Here is a 20644-nt window from a genome sequence, read left to right on the forward strand (position 1 = left end):
GTTGACATAATTGATTTTCTGCCTTGAGATCCTGGAAGTGATAAAGTCATTTGGAGAACTTGAGAAACACTCCCGAGGAGAGTGACAAAAATTACTATGGGTTTGGGAAAGACACTTTATAGGGGAGCAGATACAAGTCATCACATCTCTTTGTACGTGCGCCAACACTTACCTTCCACATTAATGAAAGGAGGCCTTCCAAAACTAATTTCTCTGGTTCTTTTTGTATGTTTATTTTTGGAGCGAGTGATAAAGTTTTCTTGTTGATATGAGTGTGACCTAAACATGTGCCAGAATTGCAGTAGCTGGCAGCAGCCTGAAGTTTATTTTTTACGGGTGACTCCTCAGCTCAGGGACAGTAGAGGCTTGATTGCAGTGGAAAGTTGGGGTGAGCTTGGGCCTTAGTGACTAGCAGGATGGTTTGTCATATTGCTAAATAATCACTCATTCATTTATTAGCTTTTTATTCTGGGAATTTTAAAGACACACAGAAGTAGAGAGAATCACGTAGTGAACCTCCATGCCACACAAAACTCACCACCAGCTTTAACAATGGTCAACTCATAACCACTCACATTTACTCGGTCCTCCAAGCTACTTCTCCCAGCTCACATTAATTTTGAAATAGATCCCAAACATCATGTAGTTGCATGTATAAATATTTCTATAATAGTTCTTAAACATAAAGACTCCTTTATTAAACAGCCATTATTTCTCTTTGAAAAATTAACAGTAGTCCTTTAATATCATTAAATATCATCATTGTTCAAATTTCCAATTGTTTAAAAATGGTGTGTTTTCCTCGTTAAGCTTAATTTCTTTGAATTACAATTCAAGTAAGGATTACACATAATGATTGATTGCTCTACCATTTATGTCTCTTTTAAGCTACAGATCCACGTCCTTTTCTTCTTTTCCCTGTAATTTGCTGGAGAAACTGGGTAGTTTGTCCAGTAGAGGTATTTATTTACTTTTGAACAGATAATACATCCATGTGGTATGACATTCAAAAGAGTGGAAAACCTTCCTCCCAAGAAGCAGTCAATGGTACTAGTATCTTGTATATTTTTTCAGAGATCTTTTATGTGTGTCCAGCAAATGTGTATCTATATCCCTTTTCTTTCTTTTTTATATAACTGGTAGCATATTGTACATTTTGTTCTGCTCCTTGTTTTAGTCACTTAACATGGAATTATACATGTTAGCAAATTTCTTTTTTGAGACAGTCTCACTCTGTTGCCCAGGCTAGGTTGCAGTGGCAGGATCTGGGCTCCACCTCCTCATGTGATCCTCCTACCCCAGCCTTCCTAGTAGCTGGGACTATACCATACCCTGCTAATTTTTATGTTTATTTTGTAGAGATGGGGCTTCACCATGTTGCCCAGGCTGGTCTCAAATTTCTGAGCTCAAGTGATCCATCCACCTCGGCCTCCCTAAGTGCTGGGATTGCAGGTGTGCACCATGGCACCCAACCAAATTTTAGCAAATTTCTACATATATTGTTTGGCATCCTATTACTTTTTCTCATGTATCCAATTATGTCAATACTGTTTTCTAAAAATTGAGGGACATACATTATTCCTAGGATTATGTGATTGCACTAAAGTCCTCACAGCTGAGAAACATTCTTTTTTCTCATTTGTTCAGGAGGCATTTATTAAGCCCTTTCTCTGCTGGATGCTGTGCCAGACTCTGCCCTGAGGAGCCTCCCTGGGGCCTGGACACCATGTGCCCCACTGTGGGCCACAGAGGAGGCTTTCCACAGTACTAGCTGAGCTTCCAGCCCCTTACAGCTCCTTGTGTGGCCTGAACTGTATTCACACTGTAGACATTAGCTTCTCAGGTTCCAAATATCCTGGTTGCAGTTTCCTCCTCTATTCTGATCATGTAAATAAAGTGCTTGCTCATTCCTGTCAATGATGTTGACAAATGTACCCTTCTAAATAGTGGGATGGGAAATGTGAAGTAGATTATAGCCAAGGATATTTTTCCCAATTTAGAAAATATAGTTGCTTTCCCTCCATCTATCATTAATATCACCCATCAGTCTATTGACTCTACATAGAAATTCTGGATGTTGCACTGAAATTGCAAGAGAAATCAGCACTTTGCCACAAAAGAGCTTAAAAGGGGAATACAGGTTTCTTTAAGTCTCTCTATGGATGGGCAGAGAGGCCTTATGGAGCTTCTGTAAGGCTAGAGTATCAAGTCTGAAGTGGTCAGAATCTATCCAGCTCTGCAAACAGCCTATAAGATGGATGGGTGCCTTGCTTCCCTGTATTCCTAGAGCCTTACCAGGGCCTGGCACAGGGAGGGCCCCTGGGCCTCAGTTTCCTTGCTTGCATTAATAGTAACTCATAGCTGTTGTGAGCACCAGATGAGGTGGATGCACTTTGTCAGTAAATTAGGCACTTAGTATCCACTGTCGACACAAATGCATTCTATGACATGTTTGAGGAGTAAACGAGGTAATGTATTAAAATCCCAAACACTTTATAAACTGTAGAGCTACACAAATAGGACAGTTTATTGTTATCTAGCTTTGTTCCTTCATTTAAAGTTATCGTGATTTAACCAGGCTCAGTGGCTCATATCTATGATTCCAACACTGCGGGAGGCTAAGGTGGGAGGATCACTTGAGGCCAGTAGTTTGAGATCAGCCTTGAAAACATAGTGAGACTCTGCAACAACAAAACAAAAAATTTAATTAGCCAGATGTGGTGGCGCATACCTGCAGTCGCAGTTACTCAGGAAGCTGAGGCAGGAGGATCACTAGAGCCCAGGTGTTCAAGGTTGCAGTGTGCTATGATTGCACCAGTGCACTCCAGCCTGGGTGACAGAGCAAGACTTTGTCTTTAAATTTTAAAAAGTAAAAATAAAAGGCTGGGTTCAGTAGCTCATACCTGTAATCCCAACACTTTGGGAGGCCGAGGCAGGTGGATCACTTGAGGCCAGGAGTTCAAGACCATCCTGGTCAACATGGTGAAAAAGACAAAACTAAGCTGGGTGTGTGGTAGCACACACCTGTAATCCCAGCTACTCGGGCGGCTGAGGCACTAGAATAGAATTGCTTGAACCTGGGAGGCAGAGGTTGCAGTGAGCCGAGATCACTCCACTGCACTCCAGCCTGGGCAACTGAGCGAGACCCTGTCTCAAAAAAAAAAAAGAATAAATAAAAAATAAAGACACAGTGATTTAAAGATTACAGTATCAGAGCCAAAAAGCAATACTAGACCCTAGGATGAGAGTCTTTGATCCCTAACTTATGGTTCACAGATTTAGTATTTTGTCTGGGCAAGCTAGTAGAAGAAATAATGGTCTGGAATGGGAGAAGGAATGTGTGTGTGATCCATATGTTTATCTGTAGAAGATACTTAAATTAGCATTGGTCATGATTGCTCACGGGCAAGTCAAGACCAGACTAACCAGGCTCAAGGACCTAGACATTTGGCTCTGGACTGCGATCTTCCAGCCTTGGTGAATGAAGTCTCTCCTTTGTCTTCTCTGGTGAGCATACCACTGCCAAGTTCAACACATTGTGTTGTTAATTTTGTTTTTTTAAGAGACAGAGTTACCCAGGCCGAGTGCATTAGTGCAATTATAGCTCACTGTAGCCTCAAATTCCTGTGCTCAAGCAATCCTCCCACTTGCCTAAAGTCACACGACTAGTGAATAGTGTAGCTGCAATTCAGGTCAATACTGTCTGTCTCCAAAGCCTGCAAGTAGCCTCTCTACCCCACCACCAATGCACACCCACAGAAAGCATCTCAGTGAAGCAGAAATCTTTGTGGAAATATTTTTCCATTTTCCTTAGATGTTAAAAAGGAACATTATTTTATAATTTTACCAACCTCTTAATCTAGGTTAAACTACAGTTAATTGTATTAAAATGTATATTTTCTGGACCAAATAAGCTTATGTCAGTTGGAAAATACCATAGACAATTTTGTTGCATTGTATGTTCTGGAGAGAATAGCAGAAATCTTGAGTCTTCTAATAATATTTCAGTATTTATCTGAATGTCAACAATCAATGGGTAGATTTCCATCTACCTTCTCTCTGGGGGCCTTCACTTTCTTCTGCTTCCTCCAACATCCTGTTTTATCTTTGAATATATTTCTTTATTTGTGAGACAGCAGTTTCTAGAGTAGATCTGTATATAACTCTTTGAGCCCAGTGAGATGTTCTTGAGACAAATGGGGAAAGTATGAAAGAAATATGCCTTGGGCAGTAACTCCTCTGAGCAATAGAAAGGGAAAACTTTCATTTTTGGATGGATAATTATCTGCCTGAACTCTGAGATGTTTTTTAAATATCCAAAAGCTGCTGACAGCCCAGGCCACAGTGAGCTTCTCTCCTGATGTACAGTGGTGTGGCAATTACTCATTAAGGCCTATACCTCTCCGCCTAATGTAATACTCTCCTGGTAAGAAACTTCTGTTTGGAGAACCACAGTGGTAATGTTTTAGGCTAATTCCACAGACATAGTCAACCAGTAAATATTTACAGAGTGTCCACTATGTACTCAACACCCTAAATTTATTATTTGTATAGGACTTAGACATGAGGATTGAATTACAAGTGCATAGAACAGAACCCCCAACAGAGACGTGAATCATCACTTCTATGTAGAGATGAGACCAGCAAATTTTCTAGTTATGAAAAGGTAGTTACATAGCATAAAGGTGAGAAACGGTATGATTTTTAGAGCCTGGAAGAGTTGGGCCCCCAGTGAATATCCTTGTATATAGTTCAGCAGATTGTACAAAACCAGTTGGATGCTACCAAAGGCTTTCAATGGGGCTCAGATGGTGAAAGCCAGTGCTGGTCCAGCATCGCCATGAGTCAGGTTACATGTAGCCAAATAAATGCTTCTCACACCTATGTCCTCATGTGAGCCCCTCACATGAACAACAGTGCACAGCCCTACGCGCACAGCCAGGCAGCACCTGTGTGGCATCATCTTCCAGACTGACATCTGGAATCCCCCTTGTAAGTAAAGCACTGAAGCTTCATTCCACAGTGACTCACTGCCACTGCTCCCAAACACATCCCTCTTGTCCGTCTGCCCATTTCCTGACTGCCCAACATTCTTGGGCCCTGGCTCAAATGTGAGCCCATCCTGATGTCTGCATCCACCCCTCCTTCTCAGCTTCTCTTCTGTTCCATCTCTTCCAGTGTTTCTCACCTACGAGTTCACCTCCTTCTTTCTGCCTGCTTTGTTTGAATTCCTCCAGTGTTTATAGTTGGTATTTCAGAGTACTTTAGTACTTCATGATATACAGATTTGTTGTACTATTTTCCAATCATTTTATGGATGCTGTGTATTATACTTCTTTCATAGCCCCCACGGAGGTTAGAGTGATATCTTTGGTCCCTATGGGGAGTGAGGTGGAATGTCAGAAGGGTATAGTTTGTAAAACATCCGCCCAGTGGGATTGATGCCTTTTCAGCAGGTTCTGTCCTCTTCATTTGCAAGCCACTGCTTGATCTTTGAGGGTGCTCCCTACTTATGCCAGTGAATTATTTTTGGGTAAGTGGGGTAATTTTCTTTTCTAGTCTCAGAGAAACACTTCTGCCATTTCTGATGAAATCATCTTCCTGGATGGCCAGTTCCTTGCCTCCCAGGAAACTGATGAGGAGGCAAGACAAATGTATTAGGAAAACTCCTGCAGAGTGAGTGGCGTAGCTGTCTGCTTCATGTAGGGCACTCTTAGGGTAGAGTGTTTTTTAGGTGGACTAGAGGTGGCCTCAGAGTAAATGCCTGCCTGATACAGGCAAAGTTCACACAAAATACAGAAGGCTCTTGTAGAAGTTGGGACTACAGGTGTGCGCCACCACACCCAGCTAATTTTTGTATTTTTAGTAGAGATAGGGTTTCACCATCTTGGCAAGGATGGTCTTGATCTCTTGACCTTGTGATCCACCGGCTTCGGCCTCCCAAAGTGCTGGGATAGGCTTGAGCCACTGCGCCCGGCCTGCTCTTTTTATAAGAAGGTACTGCCATGGTTTTGGAAATTCACTTTACAGCTACATCTCAAGCCAAGATATCTCAGGCCAAGGATCACCAAATCTTCGATCCAATGGGCCACTAAACTTAAAGGCAAAAATAAGTCCATTTTGTCTCCAAAATGGCCTCCCCCAGTAATGATTGTAGAATGAAATAATACGATTAAATAGAATATGGCAAGGCTGCAAGCAGAGGGGAGGAAACAGAAACCAGAGACAATTAAGAAACAGCTCTGTGTGCTGGAAAATGATAATGGATCATTTTTTTTTTTCATCTCAGTCTGTGATTCAGTCTTTCTGGTGATAGATCATTCTTTAAGCCTGCCAGAGCTGCAGAGAAGATGCCATGTCCTTTCGCTCTTCCTCCTCTTCCTGGGCTCAGTCTGTACCTCTTTTTGAGACTCTGTGACACAGTTGTATTTTAGAATTCCTGAACTAGATAGACATCCTTTTCTAGAACTGTTGGCTGAACCTGTGTTCCTGAGATGGGAGAAAAGAGCCATTTCCACAATGGTGAGCCCATCTGCAGTCTACTCCTAACAGCTGCTTTTCGTGGCTCTGAATCAAGTTGGAGAAATTATCCTGGATCTCTGGAGCCATTCCATGCTTTTCAGGGCCTAGCAAGACATCGCAGTCTCCCTTAGCAAACAAAGGCAGAAGCAAACCCGTATTGGGCTGGACCTATTTCTCTAGCATGCATGTAGCCACGTGTATGGCTACCAAGCAGCAGTGTTTAAAGACAAGAACCAGAAAACTGTGGATCACAACCAAATGTGTGCATAGGTGTGCGTACGCACCCTCCCAAAACTAGTGACAAATCTTTTTCTTTTGTTCTGAGATGGAGTCTCACTCTGCCATCCAAGCTGGAGTGCAGTGGCATGATCTCGGCTCAATGCAACCTCTGCTTCCTGGATTCAAATTGGGAAGCTCCTGCCTCAGCTTCCCAAGTAGCTGGGATTATAAGCGTGTGCCACCACACCTGGCTAATTTTTGAATTTTTAGTAGAGAAGGGGTTTCACCATGCTGGTCAGGCTGGTCTGGAACTCCTTACCTCAGGTGATCCTCCCACATTGGCCTCCCAAAGTGCTGGGATTACAAGCTTGAGCCACCATGCCCGGCCTATTTTTAAAATTATTATTAAGATTTAATTAACAAAATTTGTTTTTATTTACAATGTACAACATGCTTTATTAATTTATTTGTGTTTGTCTATTTGTCAAACAGGGTCTCACTCTGTGGCCCAGGCTGGAGTGCAGTGGTGCAATCACAGCTCGCTGAAGCCTCAACTTCCTGGGCTCAAACAACCCTCCTGCCTCAGCCTCCCCACTAGCTGGGACTACAGGCATGTACCACCACATCAGGCTAATTTTGAAATTTTTTGTAGAGATGGGGTCTCACTATGTCAGGAGGGCATAGTTTGCAAAACATCCCCCCGGTGGGATTGATGCCTTTTCAGCAGGTTCTGTCCTCTTCATTTGCAAGCCATTGCTTGATCTATGAGGGTGCTCCCTACTTATGCCAGTGAATTATTTTTGGGTAAGTGAGATAATTTTCTTTCCCAGTCTCAGAGAAACACTTCTGCCTTTTCTGATGAAATCATCTTCCTGGATGACCAGTTCCTTGCCTCCCAGGAAACTGATGAAGAGGCAAGACAAATGTATTAGGAAACCCCAGCAGAGGAAAAGCTCCTGCGGAGTGAGTGGCGTAGCCGTCTGCTTCATGTAGGGCACTCTTGCTCTGTAGGGTAGAGTGTTTTTTAGGTGGACTAGAGGTGGACTCAGAGCAAATGCCTGCCTGATACAGGCAAAGTTTACACAAAAAAAGAAAGAAGGCTGCTGTTGGGCTGCGGTGGCAGGTGAGATTGCCCTTGGGCTTTAAAGAAGACTGAGGAAACTTAGTTCCACAGTAGAAGGCAGGAGTGAGGCCTGGAATGACCATGGAGTGTTTGTGTTGGACGACGGAAGAGAGGAACATTTGAGGGCATGAACTTCTGTTCTTGAAAAAGCAATCCACTGAACCCTAAAATATATCAACCCAGAGGGCTTCCTTTCGAGTTTTTATTTTTTAGATCATTGAGTAACCTTAGTGCAAAGATGTCATAAAGCCAAGCTTAGGACTACTTGGGACCAATTCCCACACTCTTCATGTGTTAAAATTTCTTAGCAGTTGCTTTGAAACTAATGTTTTTCTAATCTTGAAATATTTAATAAAGCAACTTTCTGCTGAAGAGCTCAAAGCATTTTACAAAGCTTATCTTGAGGATATCTGCATATTTTATCATTATAAGTCATTTTATTGGCCTACAGAATTTCATCTTCTTTCCTTCAGTAACATGTAATGTGACCTCCCTTCTCCCATTTTATAGATGAAAAACCAAATCTTCATAATGTTTAGATAATTCACCCAAGGTCACTTGGCAGAACCTGGAATCAAATGCAGGTCCTCTGGTTCCAAAACCTTCATCCCTGTGTCATTCAGTTATATCACATGGACTCTTAAACTGAGCCTCAAAATCCTCCAAAAGTGCAAGTGACCTGCCCAGAGCTGTACAGCACAGAATGTTCAGAGGGGTGGGGGGTATAATAACTCCAGATGCCACTGGAGACAAGTAGTGTAGAGACATAAATGGGATCCCCGCCCCTTCTGACATCCAGAATCCAGAATCTCTGGGTCTTTCCACTTGGGTTGTGACCTTCCTCATGTCAAGCACAAATCAGTCCTTCACCTCTGTCTGCATTTAGCTGGTAGCATTTGTCTCCTAAGACTTGGTCACAAAGGAATCCATGTGACCTTCAGGACTTCTGGTCTAAACTAGAAAAAGATCCTGTTTCTACTCAGTGTCCGAGGTATTTATAAAACAGAAATAAGTAAAGCCTGCCTTGAAATGCTATGCACACCAGGTACTGTTGCCCCCAGAACCTTCTCTCGGTCTTGGAAGGGCAAAAAGCACAGAGGTTTTCCTGCTGTCTATCCCTGTGCAACAGGCTGAGCCCTGAGGGGCGCTCTTGCTCCCAGGTGGCAGAATTTAGCATCAGAGAGGCGCACAGCTCAGAGAGATGGGTGGACGAGTGACCTCAACTCTGGCCAGCTGGGGTAAGTGGGCCAAGAAAGTCTCTCCTTTGGCAGGTAACGAGAGGGGCTTGGCCTGTTGGTCGTTGGTTGTTGGTCGGATTTCCTCACAGATGCCTGCCGTGGTGAAATGCAAGACTGTTAGAGTTATAATGGGCCACTCATGTTAATGCTCTCTCATGAAGGGCCCTAGAGTGTGTTTTAGCTGAGTCCTCAGGGCACTGGGAGGCTTGAGGAGCCAGAACGCTCAGGAACAGGGAGTCCCAGTTATTTTTGTTTTCTCATTAACTGAGAGTAGCTGTAAGTCCTTTTCTGTTGCAGCTCTGGGTGAAACGTTGTTTGCCTGCCTGAGGGAGTTCCCTGGGATGAGTGGTTCTTCAGGCAAGGGCTGCGCCAGGCACTGGGTCTTGCCCTCCCACCCACCTCTCCATTTCCTCCTTCCGGAAGCTTGTTTCCACAGGTAGAAGAGTGGGTGGCATCTGTACTGTTCCCAGGACATGCCCAGGACAATCAATCTGGAGATGCTCTCTTCTTCAGTTGTATCCTTCTCTAAAAAATTTTAGTAAACTAGATGCTCGAGTTCATTGGGTTCTGATAAACTGTCATTTTGCTTTTGATATTACAGAATTTAATTATGGTATAGGTTTTTAAAAATACAATGTTTAGGACAAATCTCACTATTCAAGTGCCTGTTCTCTTAGAAAATGTAGAACCTTCCTAGAGGAAATATCTGGCTTAGGATTTTTGTTTGTTTGTTCTCAGATATGGATTGATGGTTTCTCAGTGGAAGAGAAAATTTTGGCTGTGATTTTACTAAGTGCTTTACCCATTCGTTCTCTCATAGACAATACTATTCTTTCAGCAGGGTTATTTGCTATTGGGAGAGGCCAGCTTCCCTTCAGCATTAGTAAGGGCACAGAAAAGTGCCCAATTAAATGCTCGTGTTTAACTGGTGACTCAGTCTTCAGATATTTTTAGTTTGGCAACTTTCTTTTGTGGAAGCTTAGGGGTTAGTAGCCATTTCTGATATTTAAATATGAGGTTCCTATTTCCTGCATTGGATAATTTTACTCCTCCTGAGAACTGGTAGACCATTTTCTGAAATTCCAGCAGGTTAAGTGTGTGACCTTATGACTTTGTGGAACTGTTTATGGGACATGATGATCACCACTTATTATCCAGTGATTTATTAAGTCTAACATGGTTCCATTTTAGAAGAATCAAGAAGAGTATGTCCTGGGATTAATTTTAAACTCACTGGAGGAGGCCCCAGCAGTCAATCAGCCAGCCAGTTCGTTGCTAATGAGAACTGTGTGTCAGTAGAAACGACCACGAAACATACTACCTGTCAACTTAGGTTATTTACTGAGGCAAAATGGAGGAAAATTGAATAGTGGAGATGGTAATAGCGAATATTTTGGGGTACTTACCATATGCCAGGCATTGTCTTAAGATGTTCTTTATGTATTAACATGTTCAGTTTACAGATGATGTTGAGAGGGATTAAGGAACTTGCCCCAGGACAAATACTGTAGCTGGATTTGTCACTGGCTGTCTCACCGCCAGACTGTACCCTAAACGAAATTTACTTCTTCAACCAGATGGAATTGGAACAGAGAAATCCTTTAGGGGTTTGGTTTGGTTTTCCTTGAGAGGTAATTGCCTTAGGACCCATAAGTATCAAAGCTTGTTATGTTAGGTCCTTTTGGGTTACAAGGAATAGAGATCTCCCCCTTCCCCAGATGTCTGGGTCTCTGAGTTCCCTCACTTTGCTGATAGCTGAGAGGAAAGAATGGTTCTGACAGCTGAATCATAGAGCCAAGCCAAGCCAATAAGTATTTGTTCACAGAATGCAATTTGTATTGTGTTCACGCGTCATCTGTGGGTGTTCGTGTCAGTTAGCTATCATCTGAATTGATTGGAGCTTGTCTGAGTAACAAGGGGCCTTACAGAAGGATGTGGCAAACATCCAGCCACTAAGGACGGGAGCGTGGAACTCCTGAGTCGTGAGAGGTGATTTGGGCATATTCTGTAATCATTCTGGAAGCTGGAAATTTGAAAACAAGGTGTCGCAAGATTAGTTCCCTTAGGCTCTGAAAGCAAGGCTATTCCCTGCCTGCCTCCTGACTTCCGATGGTTGCCAGCCATCCTTGGCATTCCCTGCTGTAGATAACGTGACTCCAGTCTCCACCTCTCTCCTCACATGGCCTTCTCCCCTATGTATCTGTGTCCAAATTTCCCTTCTTCCAAGGACTCCAGTCATGGGGTTAGGACCCCCTCCAACCAGTACAACCGCATCTTGACTTGGTTACATCTGCAAAGACCCAATTCCCAAATAAGGTCACATTCACTGGTTTCAGGTGTACGTGAATTTTGGGGGTTATTGTTCAGCTTGCTACACCAGATAATGGGTTTCCTGTGTCTGAGGTCTCTCTGCTCAGTTCGTTCTCTTTCTGCACTGTGAGTTATGTACCATCAGTGAATATTGATATTCCAAGGCCAAAAGCGTCACCATACAGGTGGAATGAATATGATGAAATTGTTGGCACAGCTGAAAGAAAATATATAACCGTTTAATTTATTTGAAGAAAGAACAAAGGCTCTGAGGCTCGTTAGTTCTTATGAATTTTACTATGACTATGAAGCAGGCTGGAACATGGCCGTTTTTCTGTTACAAAGTACAGCAATAGTTTTTTCCTGTGCTCTTTAGCCAATGACTGCAATTCTATTCCTAGAATCTCAGACATTTCTAGCTAAAAGAGACCTTTGGCATCATCACTTCTGATCTAACCTTCTCATTTTACAGATGGTCTTTAGGGTCCAAAAAGATTAAGTGCCTTGGTTTAAGGTCATCAGCCAGGAAGGGGCAGAGCAGACACCGGGACCCAGTTCTCAGAGTCCCAAGACTGGAGCTTTTCCTAGTGCAGTGGTGGTTTCTCGCTGCATCTGTGCCTCCATCTTGAAATAAAGCTTTTAGCCGAGGGAGAGCAGAAAGAGGGGTGGGAGACACAGCTCAGATGGAAATACCAGTCAAGCTTGTCTTAGAGACCAAGGCGACACTGGGATGTCCTTTAGTGACTAGATGCTGGGCATTTGGCAGCACCTTGGTTTTTTCTTTGTTAATGCAGAGACTGTAAATGGAATTCTGACTACCATTTACAGCACCTAAATCCCATTCATAAAATGGCAGGGGAGGTGTGGGCCAGCCAATAGCGGAGGGATTGCCACAAGTACACAGGAAGCCCAGACCATCATGGAGGGGGAGCTGGGTTTGTGGTGGGGGTAGGGAGATACTTCCTTTTCATCTTCGACCTACCAGCCCTCCAGCTGTTCTCTGTGACTTCTTTTCCCTATCTAGGCTGCCTGGTTTTCATTTTAACGGGATTTCACCTGCCTGGAAAGTGGGGTGGGGCACACGAAATAATACCATGGGATCAGAGTTTGCTCTGTCTAAAACAAGTTTAGAATATTAAAATTAAGTGGCTAGTCAGACTTGGAAAAAAAGAATACCATAAAATAAAATGCAGCAAGACAAAGTGAATGTGAAACTTTTTCTTCTAAAATTACTTAACTCCTCATTTAATACCTTTGTATATGCACTGTACACACACACTCATACTAACACATGCTTACATTTTATACCGTTGTCCATGGGGGATAGTTCCAGGTCCCCTGCAGATACCAAATCCACAGATGATCAAGTCTGATGTAACCTATGTGTGTCCTCCTATCTACATTCTAGATTACTTACAATACCTATTTCAAAGTAAATGATGTATAAATAATTGTTATATTGTATTGCTTTTATTTAAAATTTTTATTTTTTTCTTTTCATATTATCTTTTCTTTTTTTTTTTTTTTTTTTGAGACAGAGTCTCACTCTGTCACCCAGGCTGGAGTGCAGTGGTAGGATCTTGGCTCATGGCAACCTCCACCTCTTGGGTTCAAGCAATTCTCCTGCCTCAGCCCGGGATTACAGGCGCATGCCACCATACCTGGCTAATTTTTTAATAATTTTTGGTAGAGATGGGGTGTCGCCATATTGGCCAGGGTCATCTCAAACTCCTGGTTTCAAGTGATCCATCCGTCTTGGCCTCCCAAAGTGCTGGGATTACAAGCGTGAGCTATCGCGCCCAGCCTTATTGTTGTCTTTTTTTTTTTTCCCAAATACTCTTCATCTGTGGTTGGTTAAATCTGCAGTTAAGGAGGGACAGCTGTACTTCATTAACTAAAGCTGGGTTCTAGGTCTCACTGCTCCATGAGTCCTTCCTTGCTTAATTTTTTTCCTGGACTGATGATTCTTTTTTTTTTTTTTTTTTTTTTTTGAGACAAAGTCTTGTTCTGTCGCCCAGGCTGGAGTGCAGAGGCTCAATCTGGGCTCACTGCAACCTCCGCCTCCTGGGTTCAAGCAATTCTCCTGCGTCAGCTTCTCGAGTAGTTGGGACTATAGGCACACACTGCCACGGCTGGCCAGTTTTTTATATTTTAGTAGAGACAGCGTTTCACTGTGTTGCCCAGACTGGTCTCGAACTCCTGAGCTCAGGCAATCCACCTGCTGCAGCCTCCCAAAGTGCTGGAATTACAGGCATGAGCCACCGCACCTGGCCAGATTATTCTTGGCTAAGCTTCTAAAGTACATATAGCCTTAGCATAAATTTCTTTTCTTCCTGGTTAAAATGAGAATTTACTTAACTGCCATCCTGCGCAATGCTAGGTGCACAGGAGGTAGTCAGGTACTTAATTAAGCCTGCTGAAACTCAAGGAGGTGTCCCCAGGGACATGCAGAAGTGACTGTTCCTCAGGACTTCAGGCAGAAGCCTTGGATCGAGGCTGTGGAGTTGGACCACCATAATTATAAATCTCTCATAGGATTGCCTTCTCTGAATTCAATTGAATTTTAAAACCTTCACATTTTTTGAGGTTTTTAATTCTCTACTGTACTTGCTATTTAAAAAAAAGTTGTGGGAGGACATTGTCTATCACATCACTCAAGGTCCCCTTACATAAAGTCATGAAGTCCCACTTTTTTTTAAATTAATAATTCTGTGCCAGATAAGCCTTGTTTCTAGTGAGTATCTGTTATGCCACTGGGCATAAGAGCACAATATATGCTAACTCTCTTTCCATTTTGGAAACTATAGGTCTGACTTGGTCCCCCCCCACCCCGCCCCGCCCCCGGTAGTCAGAAAGCTCAGATAAATTAAAGCATAATCACAACCAGGCGTGGTGGTTCACCTCTGTAATCCCAGCACTTTGGGAGGTTGAGGTGGGTGGATCACAAGGTCAGGAGTTCAAGGCCAGCCTGGCCAACGTGGTGAAACCCCATCTCTACTAAAAATACAAAAATTAGCTGGGCGTGGTGGTGGGTGTCTATAATCCCAGCTACTCAAGGGGCTGAGGCAGAGAATTGCTGGCCTTGTGTTGCCACATTTTCTGATTTTATTTCCAAGAGAAACCTGGGAGGCAGAGGATGGAGTGAGCCGAGATCACACCACTGCACTCTAGCCTGGGCGACAGAGCGAGACTATGTCTCAAAAAAAAAAAAGAAATTAAAGCATAATCACATGCATTAAAGCTTTATCACATACATAATTATGTATGTTGACATATGTATTTTCTAGTTTTTTTAATTTCTTAGATTTTCTTAGTTGCTATTTTAAAGCTTTGTTCTAATAATAAAAAATATGTATAGTTATGAATTCTGGGAAATAGAAAAAGAAATTGCCAAAACTTATAACCCAGTGATTTTAGCATTCATAAAGATTTAAGCGTATCATATTTCCTTCTGTAACTTTAGAAATTGCCAACTAAAAGAGTCTAGAAGTCACAGTGACTTCAATTGTTGATTCTCTCATGTCAAAGAAGTTCTGAGATAGGCAGTCTGGGTCTGATATGGGGGCGCCATTAAGTTGTCAGGAACCCAGATTTGTCTCTCTGCTCTGCTGTCCTCTTAATGGGGCTCCTAGAGAGACCTCAAGAGGGCTGTTAAAGTTGCAGCCATATTTTCTGCATTCCAGGGACACAGGAAGGGAAAAGGTCAGAGGAAGGGTGCACTCCCTGCCCTTTAAGGAGCCTTCCCAGAAATTAGATCAACCCCTCCAGAGCTGACCAGAATTTAGTTACGTGGACTCACCTAGGTAAGGGAAGCTGGGGTATAGTATTTTTCAGCTGGGTACATTTCACAGGTTTTTGCTAGTAAGGATGAAGGGAATACTTACTATCAGAAAGCAGTCAGCAGTGTAACACATTTCCAGATCTTTTACTATGCATATAGATTCAGTAAGGGTGTTTTCTTGAAGCTGTCTCAAAGAGTTTGTGGAAAGAGTTCAGGTATAAACAAACCTCACGGAAAATATCAGTCAATAAAAGGCGCTATATCTTGTTATCCTATCAGCTTTGACACTGCCTTTGCATCATTTTTTCTAGGAATTTTTTATTTATACATATACTGATTGTATATTTTTAAAATATTAAGTCAGTACAGACCTACTCAGGGCTAGAAGGGACCTTAGATGCTTTTCTCCAAGGGTTGCATGTTCAGATGCTTACAGGGAGCATTCTGGTACCATAAATGATTAAAGCAGGCCAGGGGTCTGTGGTGGGGAAGTGGTGGGGACTGTAGCCACCTGGAGAGAGCTCACCAGGTCTGAAAGAGGCAACCCTGCTCAGCTCTGTCCATTGTTGCCATGTGAGAATGCTGGCCCCGTGTTGCCGCATCTGATTTTATTTCCAAGAGAAACCAGAAATGTAGATTTTTATCTGAAATCTCCTGGTATTAATAATTTGGCAACAAATAAATTAATTTTTTTTAAATGCCAGCTGAATGCAACACCATCCCATGGGTTCTGGTTTAGGATCTTTGATCTGGCTCATGCCCTGTTTTTCATTTGTCAGCCAAGCCTGTGGAGTCAGGTGGCCTGTGATGTGGCTGGAGACTTTGCTCTTCCAGCCCCACCTCACCATTGCCTGGTCCTCTGACTAATTTGTCTCAGAATAGGGACAGACAATAAAAATTGGAAGTTGGGCAAGACTGTTCTGAAGGTTAATTGATTATTCCCTTCACCTGGCTTTGATTTTCTTCTGAAGTCATTTTGGTGTGGTGGAATCAGAAAAAAAAAATTGGGCTTGAATCCCAGCTCTGCTGTTTACAGCTGTCTGACTTTGGGCAAGCCTCTGGTGTCTCCCGCAGGATCCATTTTCTTGCTTGCCTCTGTTTCTCTGCTTACCTGCCTTTTAGTAGCACAGCATGGTGATTAAGAGGAGGGTCTCTGGGGCCAGATATGAACTCTGGCTTTTCTACCCACCAGCTGTGTGACACTGGACAAGTGACTTAAACTTTGTATGCCTCAGTTACCTTGTCTATGAAATGGGGTAATAATAGCATCTACTTCATAGAGTATGGGAAGGATTAAATGAGCTAGCATATGTCAGGTTTCAAGAACAGAGCTTAGCACGTAGATAGTGCTGCATAAACATTGGCGGTTTCCCCCATGTTCTTTCTTTTGCTTCTGCTGCTTAAGAAGCCATAGATCTTTTAGCAGCTTCTAACAGTAGGCTCAGCTTGGGTCCTCCGTCTCAGTGAGCACTTAGCTTCTGGTGCTTCTCAGCAGCCAGCCTCTGGCCCCAGTCTGAACTGAGACCCTGCAAACAATGCAGTCCCCTTCCCATTGCTTTTGGCTCTTTTCTGTTTCTGGTACCTTGTTTTTGAGCCCATCTGTGCCCTATTACTTTTCTCACTCATATTTTTTTTCTGTCCTTGCTGTATGGAAAAGAACAAATGAGTCGAGGCTGTGCTGTCTTGTTCTCAAGCCTTGCTAAGTTATTTCATTGGTCACACAGAGATGATACGTGTCCTGTTAGGCATTTCTGGAGATTATGTTACGAGAAAAGGTTCAAAGCAATGTAAATTGCCATTAGCCAGAATCAGGAACACAGCAGAAAATTTGTCCTGGAAACCAGAGAGAGCCTGTCAGTCCTGGTGGATTCACAAAGCCTTCCCGCAGCAGGCTTGTTAAAAAGGCCAGTCATTGAAGAGGGTGGCATACATGTTAATTAAAGAAATTGTCTTTTCTCCAAAGATTTTAAATGCAGAGAAACTTAGACTGTGCTTATGTTTCATTTAAATTGCTTCTTTTTCATTCTTTAAAACATTACCATCCAATCTTTTTAACTTTTAGGTTAGTTTGAATAAGAGATCTGACTGACCAGCCCAACTATACAACTCTTCAAGGAAAATTGTATTTGCAGTGAGAAGAATAAGTAACATTGGTATGAATTGCTGAGACTCTTATTTTTGCTTCTCCTCCCCTTAAGTTAGGAAGCAGTGAGTAGAAGTGGGAAGGGAAGGATTTCTTTTTTAAATCAGTAAGTCCACCCCAGACCAACAAGAAAACTGGTAAAAACTACTTGTTCTCTAACAAAGGTGATGAGGAAGAACTTCCACCTCAGTTCCATATTACCGACATTAGTCAGAGAATTTCTTGTGAATTTTACTTTTGGCCCTCTACTAGAATGTGGCGACTTCGAAGCCTATATTAACAAGCTGCATCATCTTGGATGTTTCTTTGGCCTCAGTTTGGCATCTGTGGGAGGGCTCAGACAAGGTGAGGAAAGGGAGCCGCAGATGAAACCTCCTGAGCATCTCAGTGCAGTACTGATTAAAGTTTTGAACGCTCTCCCCAGAAAACTGCTCATGTGCACAAACTTTCACATGATTTCGATGGGTTCTTAGACCCTAGGATTCCATAGGGAACTCACAGAACTCAAGTTACAGATCCTTGTTTTAGGGGTTTATAGAGAGCTTTCAGGAGATATGACTCTAGGAGTAAGGGGACATGTCACCAGAAGTTTTTTGTTTTTTTTTTGAGATGGAGTTTCGCTCTTGTCCCCAGGCTGGAGTGCAATGGCACAATCTTGGCTTCCTACAAGCCATGCTTTCTGGGTTCAAGCGATTCTCTTGCCTCAGGCTCCCAAGTAGCTGGAGTTACAGGCATGTGCCACCATACCCGGCTAATTTTTGTATTTTTGGTAGAGTTGGGGCTTCACCATGTTGGCCAGGCTGGTCTCAAACTCCTGACCTCAAGTGATCTGCCCACCTCAGCCTCTCAAAGTGCTACAATTACACGCGTGAGCCACCATGCCCAGCCCAGAAGTTAAGTTTTAAGAAAACTGTCTCCTCACAGAAGTTCAGTATAGCTGAGAGTATATTTATGGTCTAGCCTTGATTTGAAATTGTGTCAGGTAAGTTTTAAAAAATCCTTATCTTTGCCAGGCGTGGCTCATACCTGTAATACCAGCACTTTGGGAGGCTGAGGTGGGTGAATCGAGAGGTCAAGAGATTGAGAGCATCCTGGTCAACATGGTGGAACCACATCTCTACTAAAAATGCAAAAAGTAGCTGGGTGTGCCTATAGTCCCAGCTACTTGGGAGGCTGAGACAGGAGAATTGCTTGAACCTGGGAGGCAGAGGATGCAGTCAGCCGAGGTCACGCCACTGCACTCCAGCCTGGTGAAAGAGCGATACTTCGTCTCAAAAAAAAAAAAAAAAAATCCTTGTCTTACCCTGATGGTCAAAGTCTAGCTACGGAGCTGTGATCTTAGGTTTTATTTCATCACTAAATTGGGAATCCCTGCCAGAGAGTATCTGCCGAAGTGACCTTGAGTTTAGAAAAGGGTTTCTGAGTCTTCTCTGGACTTGCTGTAGGTCTTAGGATAGTTCGGTCGGTTACACCCCTAACATAGTTTTTGGAAATTGTTTTGTCTTGCCAATTCTGTCTCTATCACTCGCTACCAGAGCTCTCATGATAACTGTTTTTAGCAGAGGCTATTTGAAACCATTTCAGGGTTAGCTGTTGCCATAGCTACCTTGGCTGTGAGAGTTACCGTTTTCTCTTTTTTTGTTAGCTTGTGGTTTTCTTGATTTTTAAGGTAATAGCTAATGTTCTGTATTTCTGCCAAGCAGCAAGGAAAATACTGGATTTCTGTTGCTGTTGCTTTTGTTGTTGATATTTCGTTTTATATGTTTGGAGGGGGGGCGTGTGTGTGTGTCGTATATCAGGTAAAGTTACTTCAAAAGATGAAATATTGGGAGAGCTTGGGAAAAGCCAGAGAAGCATATACATTTTCTGTACTCCAGTTTTCGATTTCGGCCTCGTGGTCCAGTTTGCTCTACTTTTAACCTAATTTTGGACTAATTACTTTGAACCTAAGTTTGGACAGTTAAATAGCCTCTGCAGGGAAAAAACAAACAAAAAAACTAGCCAAGCTGCATCTCACACCTGAAACCCTTAGAAGCCGAGACCACTGTCTGAGTCTGACGCAGACTCCAGCACCAGGGAGCCTGTGGGGAGCAGATGGCTGAGTCAGGCCGAGGTTGCTTCATCTCAGCCTGTTCTGCAAATAAAGGGGTGAGGCCAGCAGGCAGTACAGCCACACCTGGTGGCACCAGCAGTCTCATCCGTGTTTCTGTTCAAGGCCGTAAACATAAAACTCACACACACCTGGGGCACCAGGTGCAGGTTAAGTCTACGGAGAGGAAAAAAAAATGACCTGTTAACAACAGTCAAAGTGCTGCCCCTGTCCTGTTGCTGCCTCTTCGACTGATCTCATTTTTCCCCCTCCAATGAAGGACACTATTCTCAGCATTTTACAATTTGCTCATCTTAGAAATACTCACAAGAGTATAAAAAGAAAAACCCATAGTCCTCAGTTTATTTGTGCTCAGAACTGTTTGTGATTTGGATTATGGCCAGTTGATTAGGAGCTGTAAGGTACAGGTGGTGTCTGCCTGGGAGGACCCTGTGGATACATCTGAATGTGGCACACCATTGCGGTGTCTCTTAGCCTACCATGTGTCTGTAGTGCGGTGGGCACCACCCCTCCTCACTGTGCTTGTAAACCCAGACTTGTGCCTCTGTTCCCCAGGTCAAGATGAATGCCATGCTGGAGACCCCCGAGCTCCCCGCCGTGTTTGATGGGGTGAAGCTAGCGGCAGTGGCTGCTGTGCTGTACGTGATCGTCCGGTGCTTGAACCTGAAGAGTCCAACAGCCCCGCCTGACCTCTACTTCCAGGACTCGGGGCTCTCACGCTTTCTGCTCAAGTCTTGCCCTCTTCTGACCAAAGAGTGAGTAGACCTCATGCCCTGTATATGCTCACCTGCAGATGTATTTGGCTTTGTGTGATGTTCAAAGAAGAATCTACTCCCATCATGTCCTTAAGGTATCAATGAAATATGGCGTCGCTGGTGTTAAAATAGCCACAGTCTGACTGCAGTCTAGTGTTTGAATCTGGGAGGGTCGGAGAGAATCAGATCTTTGTTGCCTGAAACACTCCTTCCTCACAGTGTGATGTCATTATCCATGATAGGGACTTTGCAGAAAATTGTTGGACAATATTCTAGTTCTTTAGCAAATGCTTTCCTGCCAGTTCTAGGATGGAGAAACTATCCTCATCCAAAATAACTAATAAGCAAAAAAGCATAGATCCATTAGTTGAGTACTCTCCATCTGCCTTGTTGAAAAATGTACCAAGCATTAGCTAAGAGAAGGCACTTAAAGAGAGTACTTT

The 20644-nt window shown here is 43.2% G+C and overlaps 1 protein-coding gene across 11 annotated transcripts in view; it reads left to right on the plus strand.

Annotated features, from left to right (window-relative positions):
- ABHD2 (abhydrolase domain containing 2, acylglycerol lipase) overlaps positions 1-20644 on the plus strand; it is a 117974-nt gene that overhangs the window by 26022 nt on the left and 71308 nt on the right. For 3 of the 11 annotated variants that reach the window (XM_078326735.1, XM_054257221.2, XM_054257219.2), the window contains 2 exons: positions 17256-17346; positions 20002-20201. In XM_078326735.1, the coding sequence (XP_078182861.1) occupies positions 20008-20201 (194 nt within the window). In that variant the 5' untranslated portion in view covers positions 17256-17346; positions 20002-20007. Of the gene's footprint in view, positions 1-7233; positions 7352-9405; positions 15216-17255; positions 17347-20001; positions 20202-20644 lie in introns of those variants that run through there. The other 8 variants (XM_078326736.1, XM_054257225.2, XM_054257218.2 and 5 more) reach the window with 4 other exon arrangements.

This window comes from Callithrix jacchus, chromosome 6, assembly GCF_049354715.1.
Source record: "Callithrix jacchus isolate 240 chromosome 6, calJac240_pri, whole genome shotgun sequence".
NCBI classification, from domain to species: domain Eukaryota; kingdom Metazoa; phylum Chordata; class Mammalia; order Primates; family Cebidae; genus Callithrix; species Callithrix jacchus.